This window comes from Oncorhynchus kisutch, linkage group LG7 (genome assembly GCF_002021735.2).
Source record: "Oncorhynchus kisutch isolate 150728-3 linkage group LG7, Okis_V2, whole genome shotgun sequence".
Classification (NCBI taxonomy): domain Eukaryota; kingdom Metazoa; phylum Chordata; class Actinopteri; order Salmoniformes; family Salmonidae; genus Oncorhynchus; species Oncorhynchus kisutch.
Window position 1 is genome coordinate 20,120,798 of NC_034180.2, and position 18,723 is coordinate 20,139,520.

The window sequence follows — 18,723 nt, forward strand, 5'->3', positions numbered from 1 at the left end:
CAAACACTACCCAATTCATGCTTACTGTAAATTCAGCTACAGTGCATTCAGAAAGTATTCAGGCTCCTTAACCTTTTCCACATTTTGTTACGTTATATCTAAAAGTGATGACGATTTTTATATATTTAATCAATCTACATACAATAAAAAAAAACAGAAATAACTTATTTAAATAAATATTCAGACCCTTTGCTATGAGACTTGAAATTGAGCTCAGGTGCATCCTGTTTCCATTGATCATCCTTGATGTTTCTACAACTTGGTTGGAGTCCACTTGTCGTAAATTCAATTGATTGGACATGATTTGGGAAGGCTCACCTGTCTGTATAAGGTCCCACAGTTGACAGTGCATGTCAGAGCAAAAACCAAGCCATGAGGTCGAAGAAATTGTCCGTAGAGCTCCAAGACAGGATTGTGTCGATGCACAGATCTGGGGAAGGGTACCAAAAGCTTTCTGCAGCATTGAAGGTCCCCAAGAACACAGTGGCCTCTATCATTCTTAAATGGAAGAAGTATGGAACCACCAAGACTTCCTAGACCTGGCCGCCCAGCCAAACTGAGCAATCGGGTGGGAGAAAGGCCTTGGTCAGGGAGAGCTGACCAAGAACCCGATTGTCACTCTGGCAGAGCTCCAGAGTTCCTCTGTGGAGATGGTTGTCCTCCTGGAAGGTTCTCCCATCTCTGCAGCACTCCACCAATCAGCCCTGTATGGTAGAGTTGCCTTACGGAAGCCACTCCTCTGTAAAATGCACATGACCGCCCGCTTGGAGTTTTTCAAAAGGACCAAGATTGAACTCTTTGGCCTGAATGCCAAGCGTCACGTCTGGAGAAAACCTTGCACCATCTTTACGGTGAAGCATGGTGGTGGCAGCGTCATGTTGTGTGGATGATTTTCAGTGGCGGGGACTGGGAGACTAGTCAGAATCGAGGGTAAGATGAACAGAGCAAAGTACAGCGAGAACCTTGATGAAAACCTTCTCCAGAGTGCTCAGCCCCAGTCTGAGGGCCTAAGGTTCACCTTCCAACAGGACAGTGACCTTAAGTACACAGCCAAAACAATGCAGGAGTGGCTTTGGGACAAGTCTCTGAATGTCTTTGGGTGGCCCAGCCAGAGCCTGGACTTGAACCTGATCGAACATCTCTGTAGAGAACTGCACACCCTATAATGACAAATTGAAAACATGTTTTAGCATTTTTTTGCTAATTTATCGAAAATGAAATACAGAAATATCTCATTTACTTAAGTTTTTCCACAGTTGAGTCAAATCACCCTTTGATGCAGGGTCATTCATACCCATCGTTTGTCTTTTCTACCACTTTCTTTCCTTCTGTTGGACCTTTTTCTTACTGCTGTGAGATGGCCATTCTAACACCAACGGCCCCTCTAACTATATCCAAGCCCACTGATCTGATTGACTGTCCTGATAAAATTCTCTACATTAGGTTGAAAAAAGATCCTGTATGTCAATCTTCTTACCAAATGACTCCTGCAGAAAATCACTATCCTGCTGTAACGTGTACAGTGAACCTAACTGGGACTCCACCCTGAGATGCTACATCACCCTGCGTGTCTGTAAATACAGTGGGCACATCGTTCTCCATTTTCTGTGAGACAGGCGTATCGGCCTCAGAGTCAGTAGTTGCCGCTGCCCTCGGTAACTACTGCCGGGGTTACAGTCACTATCATGCCCGCCTCTGAGCTCCCTGCCACGGCAACCTCGGCTACATTAACGTCACCTGTTTGGTGTCGAGTATGGACTTGGGGTGGAGGCCGGGACTGCCCTGAACCCCCCCGGCCCGCTCTCAGATTTGGAGCCAGACATGACAGAGGATCCCTGTGCGTGCATGTCTGCCGCTTATGTCCAATCTCCCCACGTTCAAAACACTTCAGACTAAAGTTTTTGTTGGCGAGCCTAAAAACGAGCAGTAACCTGTTTTTACGTCCAAGTATTAACTCTCTCATTGAGCTGGCAAATTTCCCGTAATGTGCGAGCTCTCTCAGGTTGCCATCGACAATGACCGGTAGCATGTTGGATATAGTAACCCTCGTAGCCGGGGAGAAAAGCGCCGCGATTTGCAAAACAAAAATACATAATTTACAGTAACAACTGTCTCAACCAGCCAGTTGACAAGGCACTTCTCTTTCAGTAACACCAGCACTGCTTTATTCATTCGCGACGCAGTTGAAAGATTTTCTCCCACAGCGAGGACGTCCTCCACCGTCACAATCGGGTTAGGCAGACACGTGAAACCGTAGCAAAGAGATCGGGACGGCTCCTCCACGTGATGATGATAATAAATAAATGTCACCCAAACGACTAACTCACCCGACAATGTAGGCTAAAATAAAATGCATAACTTGAAATATGATCATGAAATATGAACGAAATGAACAAAAGGGACAGCAACTTCTCAGCCTCCTCACACAACCAACCCCTAGGGAGAGGGGGAACAGCTGCAGTGCAGGGTAGTGGATATACCAAAAGTAGTCAATCTCTCACTCTCTCTACAGCTGGAGCTGCAGCTAGGGCTGGGACTATGAGGTGGGGCTGGGGCTGTGGGGCTGCTCTCCACACACACCACTGTTTAATATGAGCAGGGACTAGGGCTGTGTTCCTTGGCTATGACCAGGCGACCACTGAACACCAAACACAGGCCAGTAACTACACTTACAGTACACCAGGCAAATTATCATATTGCTTGCCTCCATTTGCACTGCAGATACAGTGCCTTGCGAAAGTATTCGGCCCCCTTGACCTTTTGCTACATTTCAGGCTTCAAACATAAAGATATAAAACTGTATTTTTTTGTGAAGAATCAACAACAAGTGGGACACAATCATGAAGTGGAAAGACATTTATTGCATATTTAACTGAAAAATTGGGCGTGCAAAATTATTCAGCCCCCTTAAGTTAATACTTTGTAGCGCCACCTTTTGCTGCGATTACAGCTGTAAGTCGCTTGGGGTAATGTCTATCAGTTTTGCACATCGAGAGACTGACATTTTTTCCCATTCCTCCTTGCAAAACAGCTCGAGCTCAGTGAGGTTGGATGGAGAGCATTTGTTAACAGCAGTTTTCAGTTCTTTCCACAGATTCTCGATTGGATTCAGGTCTGGACTTTGACTTGGCCATTCTAACACCTGGATATGTTTATTTTTGAACCATTCCATTGTAGATTTTGCTTTATGTTTTGGATCATTGTCTTGTTGGAAGACAAATCTCTGTCCCAGTCTCAGGTCTTTTGCAGACTCCATCAGGTTTTCTTCCAGAATGGTCCTGTATTTGGCTCCTCCATCTCCCCATCATTTTAACCATCTTCCCTGTCCCTGCTGAAGAAAAGCAGGCCCAAACCATGATGCTGCCACCACCATGTTTGGCAGTGGGGATGGTGTGTTCAGGGTGATGGGCTGTGTTGCTTTTACGCCAAACATAACGTTTTGCATTGTTGCCAAAAAGTTCAATTTTGGTTTCATCTGACCAGAGCACCTTCTTCCACATGTTTGGTGTGTCTCCCAGGTGGCTTGTGGCAAACTTTAAACGGCACTTTTTATGGATATCTTTAAGAAATGGCTTTCTTCTTGCCACTCTTCCATAAAGGCCAGATTTGTGCCATATATGACTGATTGTTGTCCTATGGACAGAGTCTCCCACCTCAGCTGTAGATCTATGCAGTTCATCCAGAGTGATCATGGGCCTCTTGGCTGCATCTTTGATCAGTCTTCTCCTTGTATGAGCTGAAAGTTTAGAGGGACGGCCAGGTCTTGGTAGATTTGCAGTGGTCTGATACTCCTTCCATTTCAATATTATCGCTTGCACAGTGCTCCTTGGGATGTTTAAAGCTTGGGAAATCTTTTTGTATCCAAATCCGGCTTTAAACTTCTTCACAACAGTATCTCGGACCTGCCTGGTGTGTTCCTTGTTCTTCATGATGCTCTCTGCGCTTTTAACGGACCTCTGAGACTATCACAGTGCAGGTGCATTTATACGGAGACTTGATTACACACAGGTGGATTGTATTTATCATCATTAGTCATTTAGGTCAACATTGGATCATTCAGAGATCCTCACTGAACTTCTGGAGAGAGTTTGCTGCACTGAAAGTAAAGGGGCTGAATAATTTTGCACGCCCAATTTTTCCGTTTTTGATTTGTTAAAAAAGTTTGAAATATCCAATAAATGTCGTTCCACTTCATGATTGTGTCCCACTTGTTGTTGATTCTTCACAAAAAAATACAGTTTTCTATCTTTATGATTGAAGCCTGAAATGTGGCAAAAGGTCGCAAAGTTCAAGGGGGCCGAATACTTTCGCAAGGCACTGTACAGTGCATTCGGAAAGTAATCAGACCACTTCACTTTTTCCACATGGTTACGTTACGGCCTTATTCTAAAATGGAGTAACTTGTTTTTTTCCTCAATCTACACACAATACCCCATGCGGCCTAAGCAAAAACTGTTTTTTTTAAAGAAATGTTAGAATATATATGAAAAATAAACTGATATCACATTTACACAAGTATTCAGACCCTTTACTCAGTACTTTGTTGAAGCACCTTTGGCAGCGATGTCTTCTTGGGTATGACGCTACAAGGTATTTCTGTTTTGCAAACATTTCTAAACTAGGGATGCACAATGTATTGGTGAAGATATCGGAATTGGACAATATTTGCTAAAAATATCAACATCGTCCCGATGTCTAGTGTAACTCCAATGTGCAAAACCGATGTCAAAGCTGACATGCATACCTATATAACGTAGGTACATTACATGTGCCTCACAGCATTCCTAACCTAGCCCACAATGTCTGCTGTGTGGATCAAGCTGTCAATAAGTCGAGCAGTCATTTGAAAAAGTAACAACATTTCAGCGAGACAACTCCGTTAACGACAAGATAATGGTTTTCAAGGCCCTTGATAATCAACCGTTCTCTGTCGTGGGTGATGTTGGCTTTCACCGACTGGTTGAGAACCGGTACACACTACCGAGTATGCAAATTGATGTTACCCTACCGGAGATACACAGTATTAGCGTCACTGCTATTAGCATCACGACTGACATTTGAACCAGCGATATCAGCCTCATGAGCATGCTGAGTATGACAGCACAGTGGGTCGTCAAGGATTTCATGAGGAAAGTCTTATTTCATGCTCATAAATGTGCTGGTTGTCATACCGCTGCTACCACTTGGAAACATGAACACGCTAACGTCAGCTAGCTCCATTCGAACAACTGACTTGAGAAAGAAGCTCATTAACTCTGCTTGCAGCAGACGTGATACCCTCTGTAATGGCATTGAAACGCCTTCTCAACAAAACTGCAGACACAGGTTGTGAACAAGCGATTCGGTGGCATTCTCTCTTTACTGTGTCGCCACCATGCTCGATGCTATGGACAAGGACCGCTACTTCGATGCAGATAAGAAACAGGGTTTACATGAAATATTACATACACAGCTGGACAAGATGGAAACGGACACAGTGACGGTGTGCACCGAGGACGAGAGACCACGGACAGACAGCTGAAACTTACTGCTTGACGTGTATGATGAAATCCTGATTGAGAATGAAATGACTGACCGAATGAACAACGAAACAGCACAGCAAGTAAGTGAAAGAAATGGGATTTGATTATGTTTTACTGGTAATGGGGACATACGTAAATGCCAACAACATAATGTGTGTGTAACTAGGCAAGTCGGTTAAGAACAAATTATTATTCACAATGACTGCCTATCCCGGCCAAACCCGGACGCCGCTGGGCCAATACTGCGGCGCCCTATGGGACTCCCAATCGCAGCCGGATGTGATACAGCCTGGATTCGAACCAGGGACTGTAGTGATGCCTCTTGCTCTGAGATGCAGTGCCTTAGACCGCTGTGTGTGTGTTTAACTATTTAACTGTACTATAATGCTTAAAAGGACGCTTACATTTTAAGTATCGCATCTCGGTATCAGGTTTTTTGGTACGTAAAATATCAGTATCAGCCAAAATATGTCAGCCAAAAATTGTCATTATGGGGTATTGTGTGTAGATTGAGATCCATTTGAGAGTAATTCTGTAACGTAACACAACATGGAAAATGGGAAGGGGTCTTTAATACATTCCTAATGCACTGTATAAATAGCTTATTCTCCTCTCTCTGCCTCTGCTTTGTTAAATGGTTATCTGAGAAACGTTACCGTTGTACAGGGAGATGCTTTGAAATAGAGCTCAGATTAGGGACCTTCTCTTTCGCTCTGTGTCTCCCTTTCTCGCTCGTTTTCTCTCTCTCCTCTCTTTCATTCCCTCGTTAGCTCACTTCACTCACTTCCCACGTGTATGTAATACACACACACACACACACACACACACACACACACACACACACACACACACACAGACGGCACGGCAGTCTACCGCTGTTGACCATGAGCCTGGGGATCAGTGTGTTCCTGTCTCTGATCCGTACGTCAGCCCTACGAGGAGCTGACCACACACACGCACGTACTTCCGTCTCTCTCCCTCCCGTTTTCTTGCTTCCTGTCTCTTCCTTTCTTTTTCACACGTTGCCATATTTTGCCTTGTTCTGTTTTTATCCTTCTCTTTCCTCTCTTTCTGTCTCCCATCCATGGGTTGTTGTGTGTGTGTGTGTGTGTGTGTGTGTGGCCTTGCACTGTTTGGTGCGAAAGGCGAGACGGTAAGAGAGAGCACTTTAATTGAGGTGAGAGACCGAAAGGGAAAGTGTTATTGAAGGAATAGAATTGGCCAGGGATATCCAAACGTTTCTTGCCCAGGGACCCCTGCTCTGGCAACCTGGGTAGGTATGTAATTCAAAATGAGTTTATTCTGTTATCACTAGCGATATTAATAAAAACATATATTTTATTTTCACCGACCCCTTGCAGTACCTCCTGTGGACCCCAGTTTGAATATCCCTGGAATTAGGTCTTTGACCTTGTACATCGCTTGGTTCACTCACTCACTCACTCACTCACTCACTCACTCACTCACTCACTCACTCACTCACTCACTCACTCACTCACTCACTCACTCACTCTATCATTACTAGCCTAGTCACTACAGCACAGTCGTGTCCTCCCTCTCTCGCTCACTCGCTCTCTGTTGCCTGGGGTTATGGCACAGGGCCCTCTCACCAGAGAGATACATGATAGGAGAAGAGAGGGAATCTCCCTACCCTCTCACTCTGCTACTGGTCTGTCTGCTCTGACTATTCTACCCTACTCTACTCAATATTGGCTAATCTACCCTCCCGTCTGCAAACAAACATTTTGAACCACATGGAGAGAAAGGACGGAGAGGGGTGGAGGAGAGGGAAGGAGATGGTTAAGAGTTTTTCCTGACCAAGTTGCCCGACCAGGAAGAACTGTCTCTGGAGCAGCACTCGTCTTTACACCCTCCATGGTATCCCCCTCTCTCTACCCTCCACTCTCTCTCCCTCTGTCTCTACACCCTCCATGGTATCCCCCTCTCTACCCTCCACTCTCTCTCTCTCTCGCTCTCTCTGTCTCTACACCCTCCACTCAAAATTCCATATTCAAATTGAATTCCACATTTAAAAAAATATTCCTTTCATGCCTGTTCCAACTGCAGTCAGATTCTCTATCGCTCTCTCGCGTTCACTCTTTCCCCGTCTTTCTCATCTCTCTCTCTCTCTCTTTCTCTCTCTCTCACGCTCTCTCCTTTCCTCTATGTAGCGATCACTCCTGCTGCCTGCTGTCTCCTGCAGGGAATCGGCCTATTTATAGATCAAGGGTTAGCAGGGGAGAGAGGGAAGAGCGAGTGAAGGAGAGAGAGAGTGGGGGGGGGGGAGGAAGAGTAAGAGGGAGTAGTTGGGGTATAGAAGTGGAGAGCGCAGAGAGAGAGAGAGCGAAGACATGAGGTTTGGCTATAAGATGGGAGTAAGGGGGTTAGGGGAATGCTGCAATTATGAAGCAAGTGTTTCAACACTCCCTCTGCCTCTCCCTCTCTTATTCCCTACTCTCTCTCTCCTTCCCTACTCTCTCTTTCTCACTCTACCCCTTCGTCTCTCTCTTTCCCTGATGTGGAGCAGAGTAGAGTGCAGTAGACTATGATTAGAGCCCAGTCAGTGTTGCTGGTTGAAATGTCACTGCTTTATAATGTATTTAATAGGCTATAGGTCAGTTAGCTCCTTTTAATATGGACCACACAGCCATGGTGCCGCCCCTACTACCACTGCCGCCGCCGCCCCTACTACCACTGCCGCCGCCGCCCCTACTACCACTGCCGCCGCCACCACTACTACCACTGCCTCCGCTACCACTTCCACCACACGACCGCTTCCACCACACGACCGCTTCCACCACACGACCGCTTCCACCACACTGCCGCCTCCGCCACACTGCCGCCGCCACCACCACTACCACACTGCTGCAGGCACCACCACTACCACACTGCTGCAGGCACCACCACTACCACACTGCCGCAGCCACCACCACTACCACACTGCCGCAGCCACCACCACTACCACACTGCCGCAGCCACCACCACTACCACACTGCCGCAGCCACCACCACTACCACACTGCCGCAGCCACCACCACTACCACACTGCCGCCGCCACCATCACTACCACACTGCCGCCACCACCACCACTGCCGCCGCCACACCCTACAGCCAGTCTCTCTTTCTGTCTCGCTCTTTCTTGTCTTTTTCTCTCCACGTCTGCACTCTATATTTAGCTCATCCTGTCATCCTTCTCATCTTCAAATCTTCCTCCATGCCTCTTTCTCTCACTTCTCTTCTCTCTCTCGGTCCCGTGAGTGAAGAGTGTTGATGGAGATGTCGCAACAATGTGGACATGTCCACGCTTAGTCTGAACCTGAAGATGATGAATGTGTGTTACTGTGTGTTTGTTGTACTGTTGTAGTACTTACCTAGGCCTGAACTAATGGTTTCTTTCTCCTCTCTTTCTAATCTCCCTACATCTCTCTGCCCTCTCTCTCTTTCCCTCTCACTATCTCTCTCCCTCCCACTCTCTATCAACAGTGAGTGACAGCTGCTTCAGGAATCTGGCTGAGGACCGCAGTGGAGTAAACCTCAAAGATCTGGTCCACGACCCGTCACTGTGAGTACACACACACACCCTTTTAGACGAGCACACACATACCAGTCATCCAGGTCCTGTTCGAGTAGTGTGCGTGAACCTGCTGGCCTCTCTCCTCCACCACTGCACCATCCTGCTCTGCAGCCTTCTCAGCTCTCCTCTTAGCTTAGATTGTTTCTCACGTAGCACCCTCCTGACAAGCCACTTTCACCAAGGACAGAGCCTCCTCTCCCTCTTTCTCTCCCTGTCTCTCCCTCTCGTTCTCTCTTCATCCATCCATCCATCTCTCTCCCTCCCTCCATCCTTCCATCCATCTCTGCCTCCCTCCCTCCTTCCCTCTATCCTCTCAGAGTCAGGGGTCAGGCACCAGCGTGTAGCGTGCCATTTAAATAATTGATTAATCTCAGTCCAATTATGCTGGTGCCACACTTGATATTTCACAGCGGCAGAAGCGTGTTGCGGAGCGTTGAGACACCAGTGTGTGTGTGTGGTGTGTTGCAGAGTGTTGAGGCACCAGCAGATGGTTGTGATAGATGACTCCATGACACCTCTCTCTCATGCCGAGACTGTAATGTAGCGCTGCTAGCTAGCTGCCAACCTTGGGCCAGCTAACCGCTGTTTAATGCCTAGACTGAAATGTAGCACTGCTAGCTAGCCGCCAACCTTGGGCCAGCTAACCGCTGTTTCATGTCTAGACTGAAATGTAGCGCTGCTAGCTAGCCGCTAAACATAAGGCCAGCTAACTGCTGTTTAATGCCTAGACTGAAATGTAGCGCTGCTAGCTAACCTCTAACCGTGAGACTGTTAAATGCTGGTTAATGCCAACACCAGCTGGGCTTGGGCTGTACGCTAGGCTCTGGCCACTATTAACGCCTGACTACTACATTTTACATTTGAGTAATTTCGCAAACGTTCTTATCCAGCACGACTTACAGGAGCAATTAGAGTTGAGTGCCTTGGTCAAGGGCACATCGGCAGATGTTACCAAGTTGGTTCGGGGATTCTAACCAGCAAACTTTCAATTACTGGCCCAACACTCCTAAATGCTGGGCTATATGCAAACACACACGGACAGACACAAGCGCACCGTACACATACATTCTGAGGCTGTCAAAGATAATTGTCCATTTACCTCAAAGCTCAGAACGGGCAGAGAACGGAAACAAAGGTCAGTGAAGAGCCATGTCCAGACGCGTTCTGCCCTCTGAACCACAGCCAGGGTTCTCACACACACACACACACACACACACACACACACACACACACACACACACACACACACACACACACACAGCATGGCCCCCGGCAGGGGTGACGGTGAGTGACTGTGTGACGGCGTGGTGATCAAGGGACAGGATGCTCTGAGTGGCTAATGACTGTTGGCAGGGATGGACAGCCTGACAGAGGGGGAGAGAGAAACAGCGGATGTATGGGGAGGGTGTGGGAGTTTTTACACTATATATACAAAAGTACACTACTTTTCAGAAGTTTGGGGTTACTTAGAAATGTCCTTGTTTTTGAAAGAAAACAAATGTTTTGTCCATTAAAATAACATCAAATTGAGCATAAATACAGTGTAGACATTGTTAATGTTGTAAATTACTATTATAGCTGGAAACGGCTTTTTCATTAAAAAATAAATAATTATGTAATATGTACGCCTATGTAGAGATGCAACCATCACTCCTGTGTTCCAACATTGTGTTAGCCAATTCAAGTTTATCATTTCAAAAGGCTAATTGATCATTAGAAAACCCCTTTGCAGTTATGTTAGCACAGCTGAAAACTGTTGTCCTGATTGAAGAAGCAATAAAACTGGCCTTCCTTAGACTAGTTGAGTATCTGGAGCATCAGCATTTGTGGGTTCGATTACAGGCTCAAAATGGCCAGAAACAAATAACTTTCTTCTGAAACTCGCCAGTCTATTCTTGTTATGAGAAATGAAGGCTATTCCATTTGAGAAATTTCCAAGAAACTGAAGATCTCATACAAAGCTGTGTACTACTCCCTTCACAGAACAGCGCAAACTGGCTCTAAATAGAATATAAGAGGAGTGTGAGGCCCCGGTGCACAACTGAGCAAGAGGACAAGTACATTAGAGTGTCTGTGTTATTTTGCCCATCTTGTTCTTTTCTTTTTAATGGCCAGTCTGAGATGTTTTTTTCTTTGCAACTCTGCCTAGAAGGCCAGCATCCCGGAGTCGCCTCTTCACTGTTGACATTGAGACTGGTGTTTTGCGGGTACTATTTAATGAAGCTGCCAGTAGGCCACACAACCTCACAGAACTGGACCGCTGAAGAATGTAGCGTGTTAAAATCGTCTGTCTTCGGTTGCAACACTCATTACTGAGTTCCAAACTGCCTCTGGAAGAAACGTCAGCACAAGAACTGTTAGTCAGGAGCTTCATGAAATGGGTTTCTATGGCCGAGCAGCTACACAAGCCTAAGATCACCATGCGCAATGCCAAGCGTTGACTGTAGTGGTGTAAAGCTTACCGCCATTCTGGAGTAATGAATCACACTTCACCATCTGGCAGTCCGACAGACGAATCTGGGTTCGGAGGATGCGAGGAGAATGCTACTTGCCCGAATGCATAGTACCAACTGTAAAGTTTGGTGGAGGAGGAATAATGGTCTTGGGCTGTTTTTCATGGTTTGGGCTAGGCCCCTTAGTTCCAGTGAAGGGAAATCTTAACGCTACAGCAAACAATTACATTCTAGATTATTCTGTGCTTCCAACTTTGTGGCAACAGTTTGGGGAAGGCCCTTTCTTGTTTCAGCATGGTAATGCCCCCGTGCACGAAGCTAGGTCCATACAGAAATGGTTTGTCGATCGGGGTGGAAGAACTTGACTGGCCTGCACAGAGACCTGACCTCAACCCCGTTAAACTCCTTTGGGATTAATTGGAATGCCGACTGCGAGCCAGGCCTAATCGCCCAACATCAGTGCCCGACCTCTTGTGGCTGAATGGAAGAAAGTCCCTACAGTAATGTTCCAACATCTTCCCAGAAGAGTGGAGGCTGTTATAGCAGCAAAGGAGGGACCACCTCCATATTAATGCCCATGATTTTGGAATGAGATGTTCGAAGAGCAGGTGTCCACATACTTTGATCATGTAGTGTAGCTGGGGATGTTCCTGATACAACACTCCCTTCAACATGTTTCACTTGCTCCCTGTTTCCTGCCAAACTCCTCCCCTCCTTTCCTCAATCCCTCTCTCCCTCCACCTCCATCCCTCTCTTCCGCTAACCTCATCAGTCCCTCCAGTAAAGGTCTGAGACGTTTGAAGGTGTCGCTGGTCATTTAAGTGATGCTGGCTGTGGCCCCTGATCTTCTGCTTCTCCCTTCATCCCGCTCTCCAGCCTTCCTATATCATTCACATCATTAAAGGTCTGAGACGTTTGAAGGTGTCCGAATCAATATGACGCTAGTCGTTTAGTGACGTCATTTTGTATAATGGCCCCTAGGAGCCGTGCTGTCACCTCAGGTGGCTGCTGCAATTATACAGACAGACAGACGGGGAAAGAGGAAGGCAGACAGACAGACGTGTCAATGTTACTAATGAGAGCCGATAAGAATAGAGAGGCGATAAATCACACTGACACCGACGACACTTGCCTCTCCTTCACACCAATGACATGGAGCTAGATACCTGGCTCTGCTCCGGACACTGATGGGTTAGGATCCATCACGAAGGAGGGAGGGAGAGCGAGATGGATGGAGAGGGACAAGTAGAGCACAATGGGGGGAGAGAGAGGTTAGTTGATGTATGTGTACGTCTGCACATTTGTGAGATTTGTTCAAGTGTAGCTTTTAGCTGGCCTGACCGAGTAGTTAGGGAGACGAGGTGGAGGGAGAATGAGGAAAGAGGGAGGCAGAGAGATCTATTCCACTTGCTTTGGCAATGTAAACATATGTTTTCCATGCCAATAAAGCTCTTTTTAATTGAATTAAATTGATACAGGGACAAAGGGAGAGAGAGAGAAAGGGAGTAGCAGATTGAGCTTATTAATGGAGCTGTCCTAGAACAGAGCAGATCTGCACAGCTGGGACGCAGCAGCTGTAGACAAGGGCAGGGGGTAGTATATACACACACACACACACACACACACAGAAATCGCTCAACCTTGTGTAAAAACACAACAAACACACCAATCTCTCTATCCTCCCTCCCTCTTTCTCCCCCTCTTCCCCCTTCTGTCATTACTGCTCTCCAGCTATTCCTAATTGCCTTCTCCTTCTCTATCTCGTTAGTTTCTTGTCCTTTCAATCTTCAAGCCTAGAATAATCGGGAGTTTCGGGCAGTAGCATTCACCCAGCCACTAAAATCAATCAGATCAGGTGGGCATCTCGACTAGAAGCCCTGCTGTTAAAGACAAACAGATGAGATGACAGAACCTTCCCTTTTAAAACCACATTGCTACTGCTAAAAGTGTCATTCCAAGTGTGTGTGTGTGTGTGTGTGTGTGTGTGTGTGTGTGTGTGTGTGCGCGCGTCTACTTAACCCCAGAAGCCCCTCGTCCCTATTTAAGATTTGTGGAGTACCTCACCCCAAACACACAATCCACACACAACACAAGTGGTTTCCTGGATGAATGAAAACCTGCTTGTTTAACACGTTCTCATATTTGTATGTCTCAATTTAGTTTGTTTGAATCTGTTGTGACTCACTTTTTCTTTTCTTTTTTTTGTTTTTGTTTTTGATTTTCATGGTTTTAAAAGAACATTTTTTTTGTTGGAGAGTACTAGTGAAGAGAACACGACTGTGTAGTTCTTTCCCAGGTGTGCTAAATAAATGCGCCACTGGTAGGCGCCAGTGGACACGATTTGACTTGAACTAGCGGTCTCATTCTCTCCCCTCAGCTCAGAGAAACACAATCACTCTTTTAAAAAGAGCGAACACTGACTTATCTTTAAGCCTCTGTTTCTGAAGAGTCAGTTGTATTTGACCTGCACACACAGATCACTCGCAAGCTCAGAACTTAAGAGTACGGATTTGTTCAGGGTAACCCTTTTTCAACTTGCTCTCGCCCACTTACTTTTGCTACATATATCTTCACTCCCTGTTTTGTGTTTGCCTTTTTCTCTACCCCCTTCCCCTCGCTTTCTGTCTCTAGTGAGTTCGTGAAGTCTGAATATGAACTAACAATGTTGTTGTTTTGTGCTTTTCATCCACAGGCTCGGAGGCATCATATCTTCCTACAAAATAGTCCCAGATGAGATCGACGAGATTAAGGTGAAGATCTCATCCCTCCTTTATTTATCTCTCTCTTACAGCCCTCCCTCCCCCCCCCCCCCCCCCCCCCCCCCCCCCTTTAACTGCATGCTTCATGCTGCCCACCTGAGCCCACCTCAGGCTGTAGTTCAAAGGTGACACCATTTTGTATTCTCACATGTATTCTCTCTCACTACATGAAACAACTGTTGTGGTTTGAAACACCTATCTTGGAAACAGTTGTTCCACACAATGGGTGCATCTCAATTGTCTTTCTATGATGCCTCACATCCTCTCTCCTTGCCTCCTTCTCAAAAGACAGAGGTCTGATCTTCTCCAATGCGTTTTGAGAGAGAGGAGAGGACATGAGGAATCAAGGAAAGACAATTGAGATTCACCCGCCTCTGTTGTCTGTATGATTGACACTGCTTCCAGCCAATAGGGTGGTAATTTCTGTGATTTACACTGCTCCCAGCCAATAGCCTGTCTCTCTTCTCTGTTTCCTCAGGAGACATTGGTGGACTGGTGTGATGAGAAAGAGCTGAACCTGATCCTGACCACAGGGGGTACAGGCTTCGCCCCTCGTGATGTCACTCCCGAGGTACATGGGGACCCCAAAGTTTGTGTTTGTGTCCATGTGAGTGTGGATGAGTGTCGACCCTAGATGTAGTGTAAGCCGATGTAGCTGTGATTGCACGTGTGTGTGTGTTGGTTGGCACCTGCATGCATGGTCAGTGTGCATGTTTATGTGTGTATTGTGTTTGTCAAACCGTAGATTGTCTCATGCTTTGTCAGGTTTGTCACATTACAGATAAATGAAACATTTTGTTTCATTCTGTTATAATTCCATATGATACATCTTGCATATTTTGGAAATGTGTGTATGAGTGTCATATTTTATGGTTGGTGTGTGTGTGTGTGCGTGTGAGAGGGAAAGCGCGGGATTGCTGCTGGCTGTGAATGTCGTTTCTCTCTCTTTCTCTCCCCTCCTCTCTCTCCTCTCTTCCTTTGATCCGTCCTCCTCTCTTTCTCTACTAATGTGCATGTTTGAAGTGGCATTCAACTTGAGGACACACAACGTCACTATTCTTAAATCAATTCCACTCTCTCTCCCCCCCCCCCCCCCTGCTGGGATAGAACTAACAGGGGCTGCCAGAGGGCATTTCTCCCTAGGGGATTGAGGGGTTAACATGGGGTTACACACACACACACACACACACACACACACACACACACACACACACACACACACACACACAGGTGAAGGGGGTTTGAGCTAAAGAAAGAAACATCAGAGATGAAAGGAATCACTGTTCTAAAGATGTCAACATGTTATTTGCCTGTTTGTCTGTGGCTCCTGCTCATTGGAGTAGCTACCCTAATCACAAGGGTGTTAGCAGTGGATGTGGCAGTTGTATACTTAAGCAATAAGGTACGAGGGAGTGTGATAATGGCTAATATACCACGTCCAAGGGCTGTTCTTATGCACAACTCAAAACGGAATGCCTGGATACAACCCTTAGCCGTGGTATATTGGCCACAAACCCCTGAGGTGCCTTATTGGTGTTATAAACTGGTTACCAACGTAATTAGAGCAGTAAAAAGACATGTTTTGTCATACCCGTGGTATACCACGGCTGTCAGCCAATCAGCATTCAGGGCTCAAACCACCCAGTGTATAATACAGTAGATTAAGCAGTAGCTGTTGCTTGTTGCTAACCCTGCTATACTGTAGGGGCACGTTATGTGGAGTGTAGGCAGGTGATGACAACTGTCTGTGCCGTATAGTAAAGTAATTATGTGTCCCCCCCTCCCACTCTCTCCGTCACTTGCTCCCTCCCCATGCCGCAGGCCACCAGAGAGGTGATAGAGCGCGAGGCCCCAGGGATGGCGCTGGCTATGCTGATGGGCTCGCTTCAGGTCACACCTCTGGGCATGCTCTCCAGGCCTGTCTGTGGAATCCGAGGGAAAACCCTCATCATCAACCTACCTGGCAGCAAGAAGGGCTCACAGGTGAGATCTGATGTGTGCGCGTTCAAGTTTTTATTTGTCACATGAACAAGTAGAGCGAAATGCTTAACTTGCCCAACCCAACAGTTCGGTATTCAGTATCAAAAAAGTATAAGAAATAAGAGGAGAAGCTATGTACAGGGTCAGTACCAAATGTGCAGGGATACTGGAGTACCGAGGTAGATATGTGCAGAGACGAGGAGAAAGTGACTGGTAACAGGATAAATAATCATCCTAGTTTTGTCAACAGCATAAGTGGTGGGTGGAGTGTGTGCGTAGTGGTTGTGTGTCAGTGTGGGCGTGATAGGTGGATATACATGTAAAAAGGGCTGAAAAGTGACTGGTAGCAGGAGTATACAAATACTTTACTAATGGTAATATATATGTAAACAGGAGTCATACAGGCACGTGGAGGCCACACACACTACTGAGCCTCATTTGGACTTGTTTTAAGGACATTACATCAAAGTTGCATCAGCCTGTAGTGTGGTTTTCCACTTTAATTTTGAGTGTGACTCCAAATCCAGACCTCCATGGGTTGATAAATTTCATTTCCATTGATCATTTTTGTGTGATTTTGTTGTCAGCACATTCAACTATGTAAAGAAAAAAGTATTTAATAAGAATATTTCATTCATTCAGATCTAGGATGTGTTATTTTAGTGTTCACTTTATTTTTTTGAGCAGTGTGTAAACAGGAGTAAACCAATACTATACTAATGGTAATATACACTGCTCAAAAAAAGTCACACTCAAAATTAAAGTGGAAAACCACACTACAGGCTGATCCAACTTTGATGCAATGTCCTTAAAACAAGTCAAAATGAGGCTCAGTAGTGTGTGTGGCCTCCACGTCCCTGTATGACCTCCCTACAACGCCTGGGCATGCTCCTGATGAGGAAATCTCCTCCAAGACCTGGACTAAAGATGGAGCGAGACATGATGTCCCAGATGTGCTCAATTGGATTCAGGTCTGGGGAACGGGCGGGCGGATGGTCTCCTGAGGGATCTCCTCCAAGACCTGGACTAAAGATGGAGCGAGACATGATGTCCCAGATGTGCTCAATTGGATTCAGGTCTGGGGAACGGGCGGGCCAGTCCATAGCATCAATGCCATCCTCTTGCAGGAACTGCTGACACACTCCAGCCACATGAGGTCTAGCATTCTCTTGCATTAGGAGGAACCCAGGGCCAACCGCACCAGCATATGGTCTCACAAGGGGTCTGAGGATCTCATCTCGGTACCTAATGGCAGTCAGGCTACCTCTGGCGAGCCCAAAGAAATGCCACCCCACACCATGACTGACCCACCGCCAAACCGGTCACGCTGGAGGATGTTGCAGGCAGCAGAACGTTCTCCATGGCGTCTCCAGACTCTGTCACGTCTGTCACGTGCTCAGTGTGAACCTGCTTTCATCTGTGAAGAGCACAGGGCGCCAGTGGGCGAATTTGCCAATCTTGGTGTTCTCTGGCAAATGCCAAACATCCTGCACGGTGTTGGGCTCATACCCTCATACCACCCTCATGGAGCTGTTTCTGACCATTTGAGCAGACACATGCACATTTGTGGCCTGCTGGAGGTCATTTTGCAGGACTCTGGCAGTGCTCCTCCTTGCACAAAGGCGAAGGTAGCGGTCCTGCTGCTGGGTTGTTGCCTTCCTACGGCCTCCTCCACGTGATGTACTGATGTACTGGCCTGTCTCCTGGTAGTGCCTCCATGCTCTGGACACTACGCTGACAGACACAGCAAACCTTCTTGCCACAGCTCGCATTGATGAGCTGCACTACCTGAGCCACTTGTGTGGGTTGTAGAATCTGTCTCATGCTACCACTAGAGTGAAAGCACCGCCAGCTTTCAAAAGTGACCAAAACATCAGCCAGGAAGCATAGGAACTGAGAAGTGGTCTGTAGTCACCACCTGCAGAACCACTCCTTTATTGGGGGTGTCTTGCTAATTGCCTATAATTTACACCTGTTGTCTATTCCATTTGCACAACAGCATGTGAAATGTATTGTCAATCAGTGTTGCTTCCTAAGTGGACAGTTTGATTTCACAGAAGTGTGATTGACTTGGAGTTACATTGTGTTGTTTATGTGTTCCCTTTATTTTTTTGAGCAGTGTATATGTAAACAAGAGTATGCACACAAGTGTGTGTATGTCTGTGTCACTCTGAGTGTGTGTGTGCACGTGCAATACACCTGCTGTGTATTACTCTCCCTGACCTCTAACCTCTGACCCCAAACTCTCTCCTCCTACAGGAGTGTTTCCAGTTCATCCTGCCCGCTCTGCCCCACGCCATTGACCTGCTGCGTGACGCGGTGGTGAAGGTGAAGGAAGTTCACGATGCCCTGGAGGACCTGCCCTCACCCCCGCCGCCCCTCTCCCCGCCCCTCACCCTCAACAGCGTCGCCTGCACCCAGACAGAGGAGAAGGTG

The 18,723-nt window shown here is 46.7% G+C and overlaps 1 protein-coding gene across 22 annotated transcripts in view; it reads left to right on the forward strand.

Annotated features, from left to right (window-relative positions):
- LOC109894295 (gephyrin) overlaps positions 1–18,723 on the forward strand; it is a 122,222-nt gene that overhangs the window by 54,883 nt on the left and 48,616 nt on the right. For all 22 annotated transcript variants that reach the window (XM_031828643.1, XM_031828647.1, XM_031828645.1 and 19 more), the window contains exons 2-6: positions 9,005–9,083; positions 14,241–14,298; positions 14,786–14,878; positions 16,129–16,290; positions 18,547–18,720. In XM_031828643.1, the coding sequence (XP_031684503.1) occupies positions 9,005–9,083; positions 14,241–14,298; positions 14,786–14,878; positions 16,129–16,290; positions 18,547–18,720 (566 nt within the window). The remainder of the gene's footprint in view (positions 1–9,004; positions 9,084–14,240; positions 14,299–14,785; positions 14,879–16,128; positions 16,291–18,546; positions 18,721–18,723) is intronic.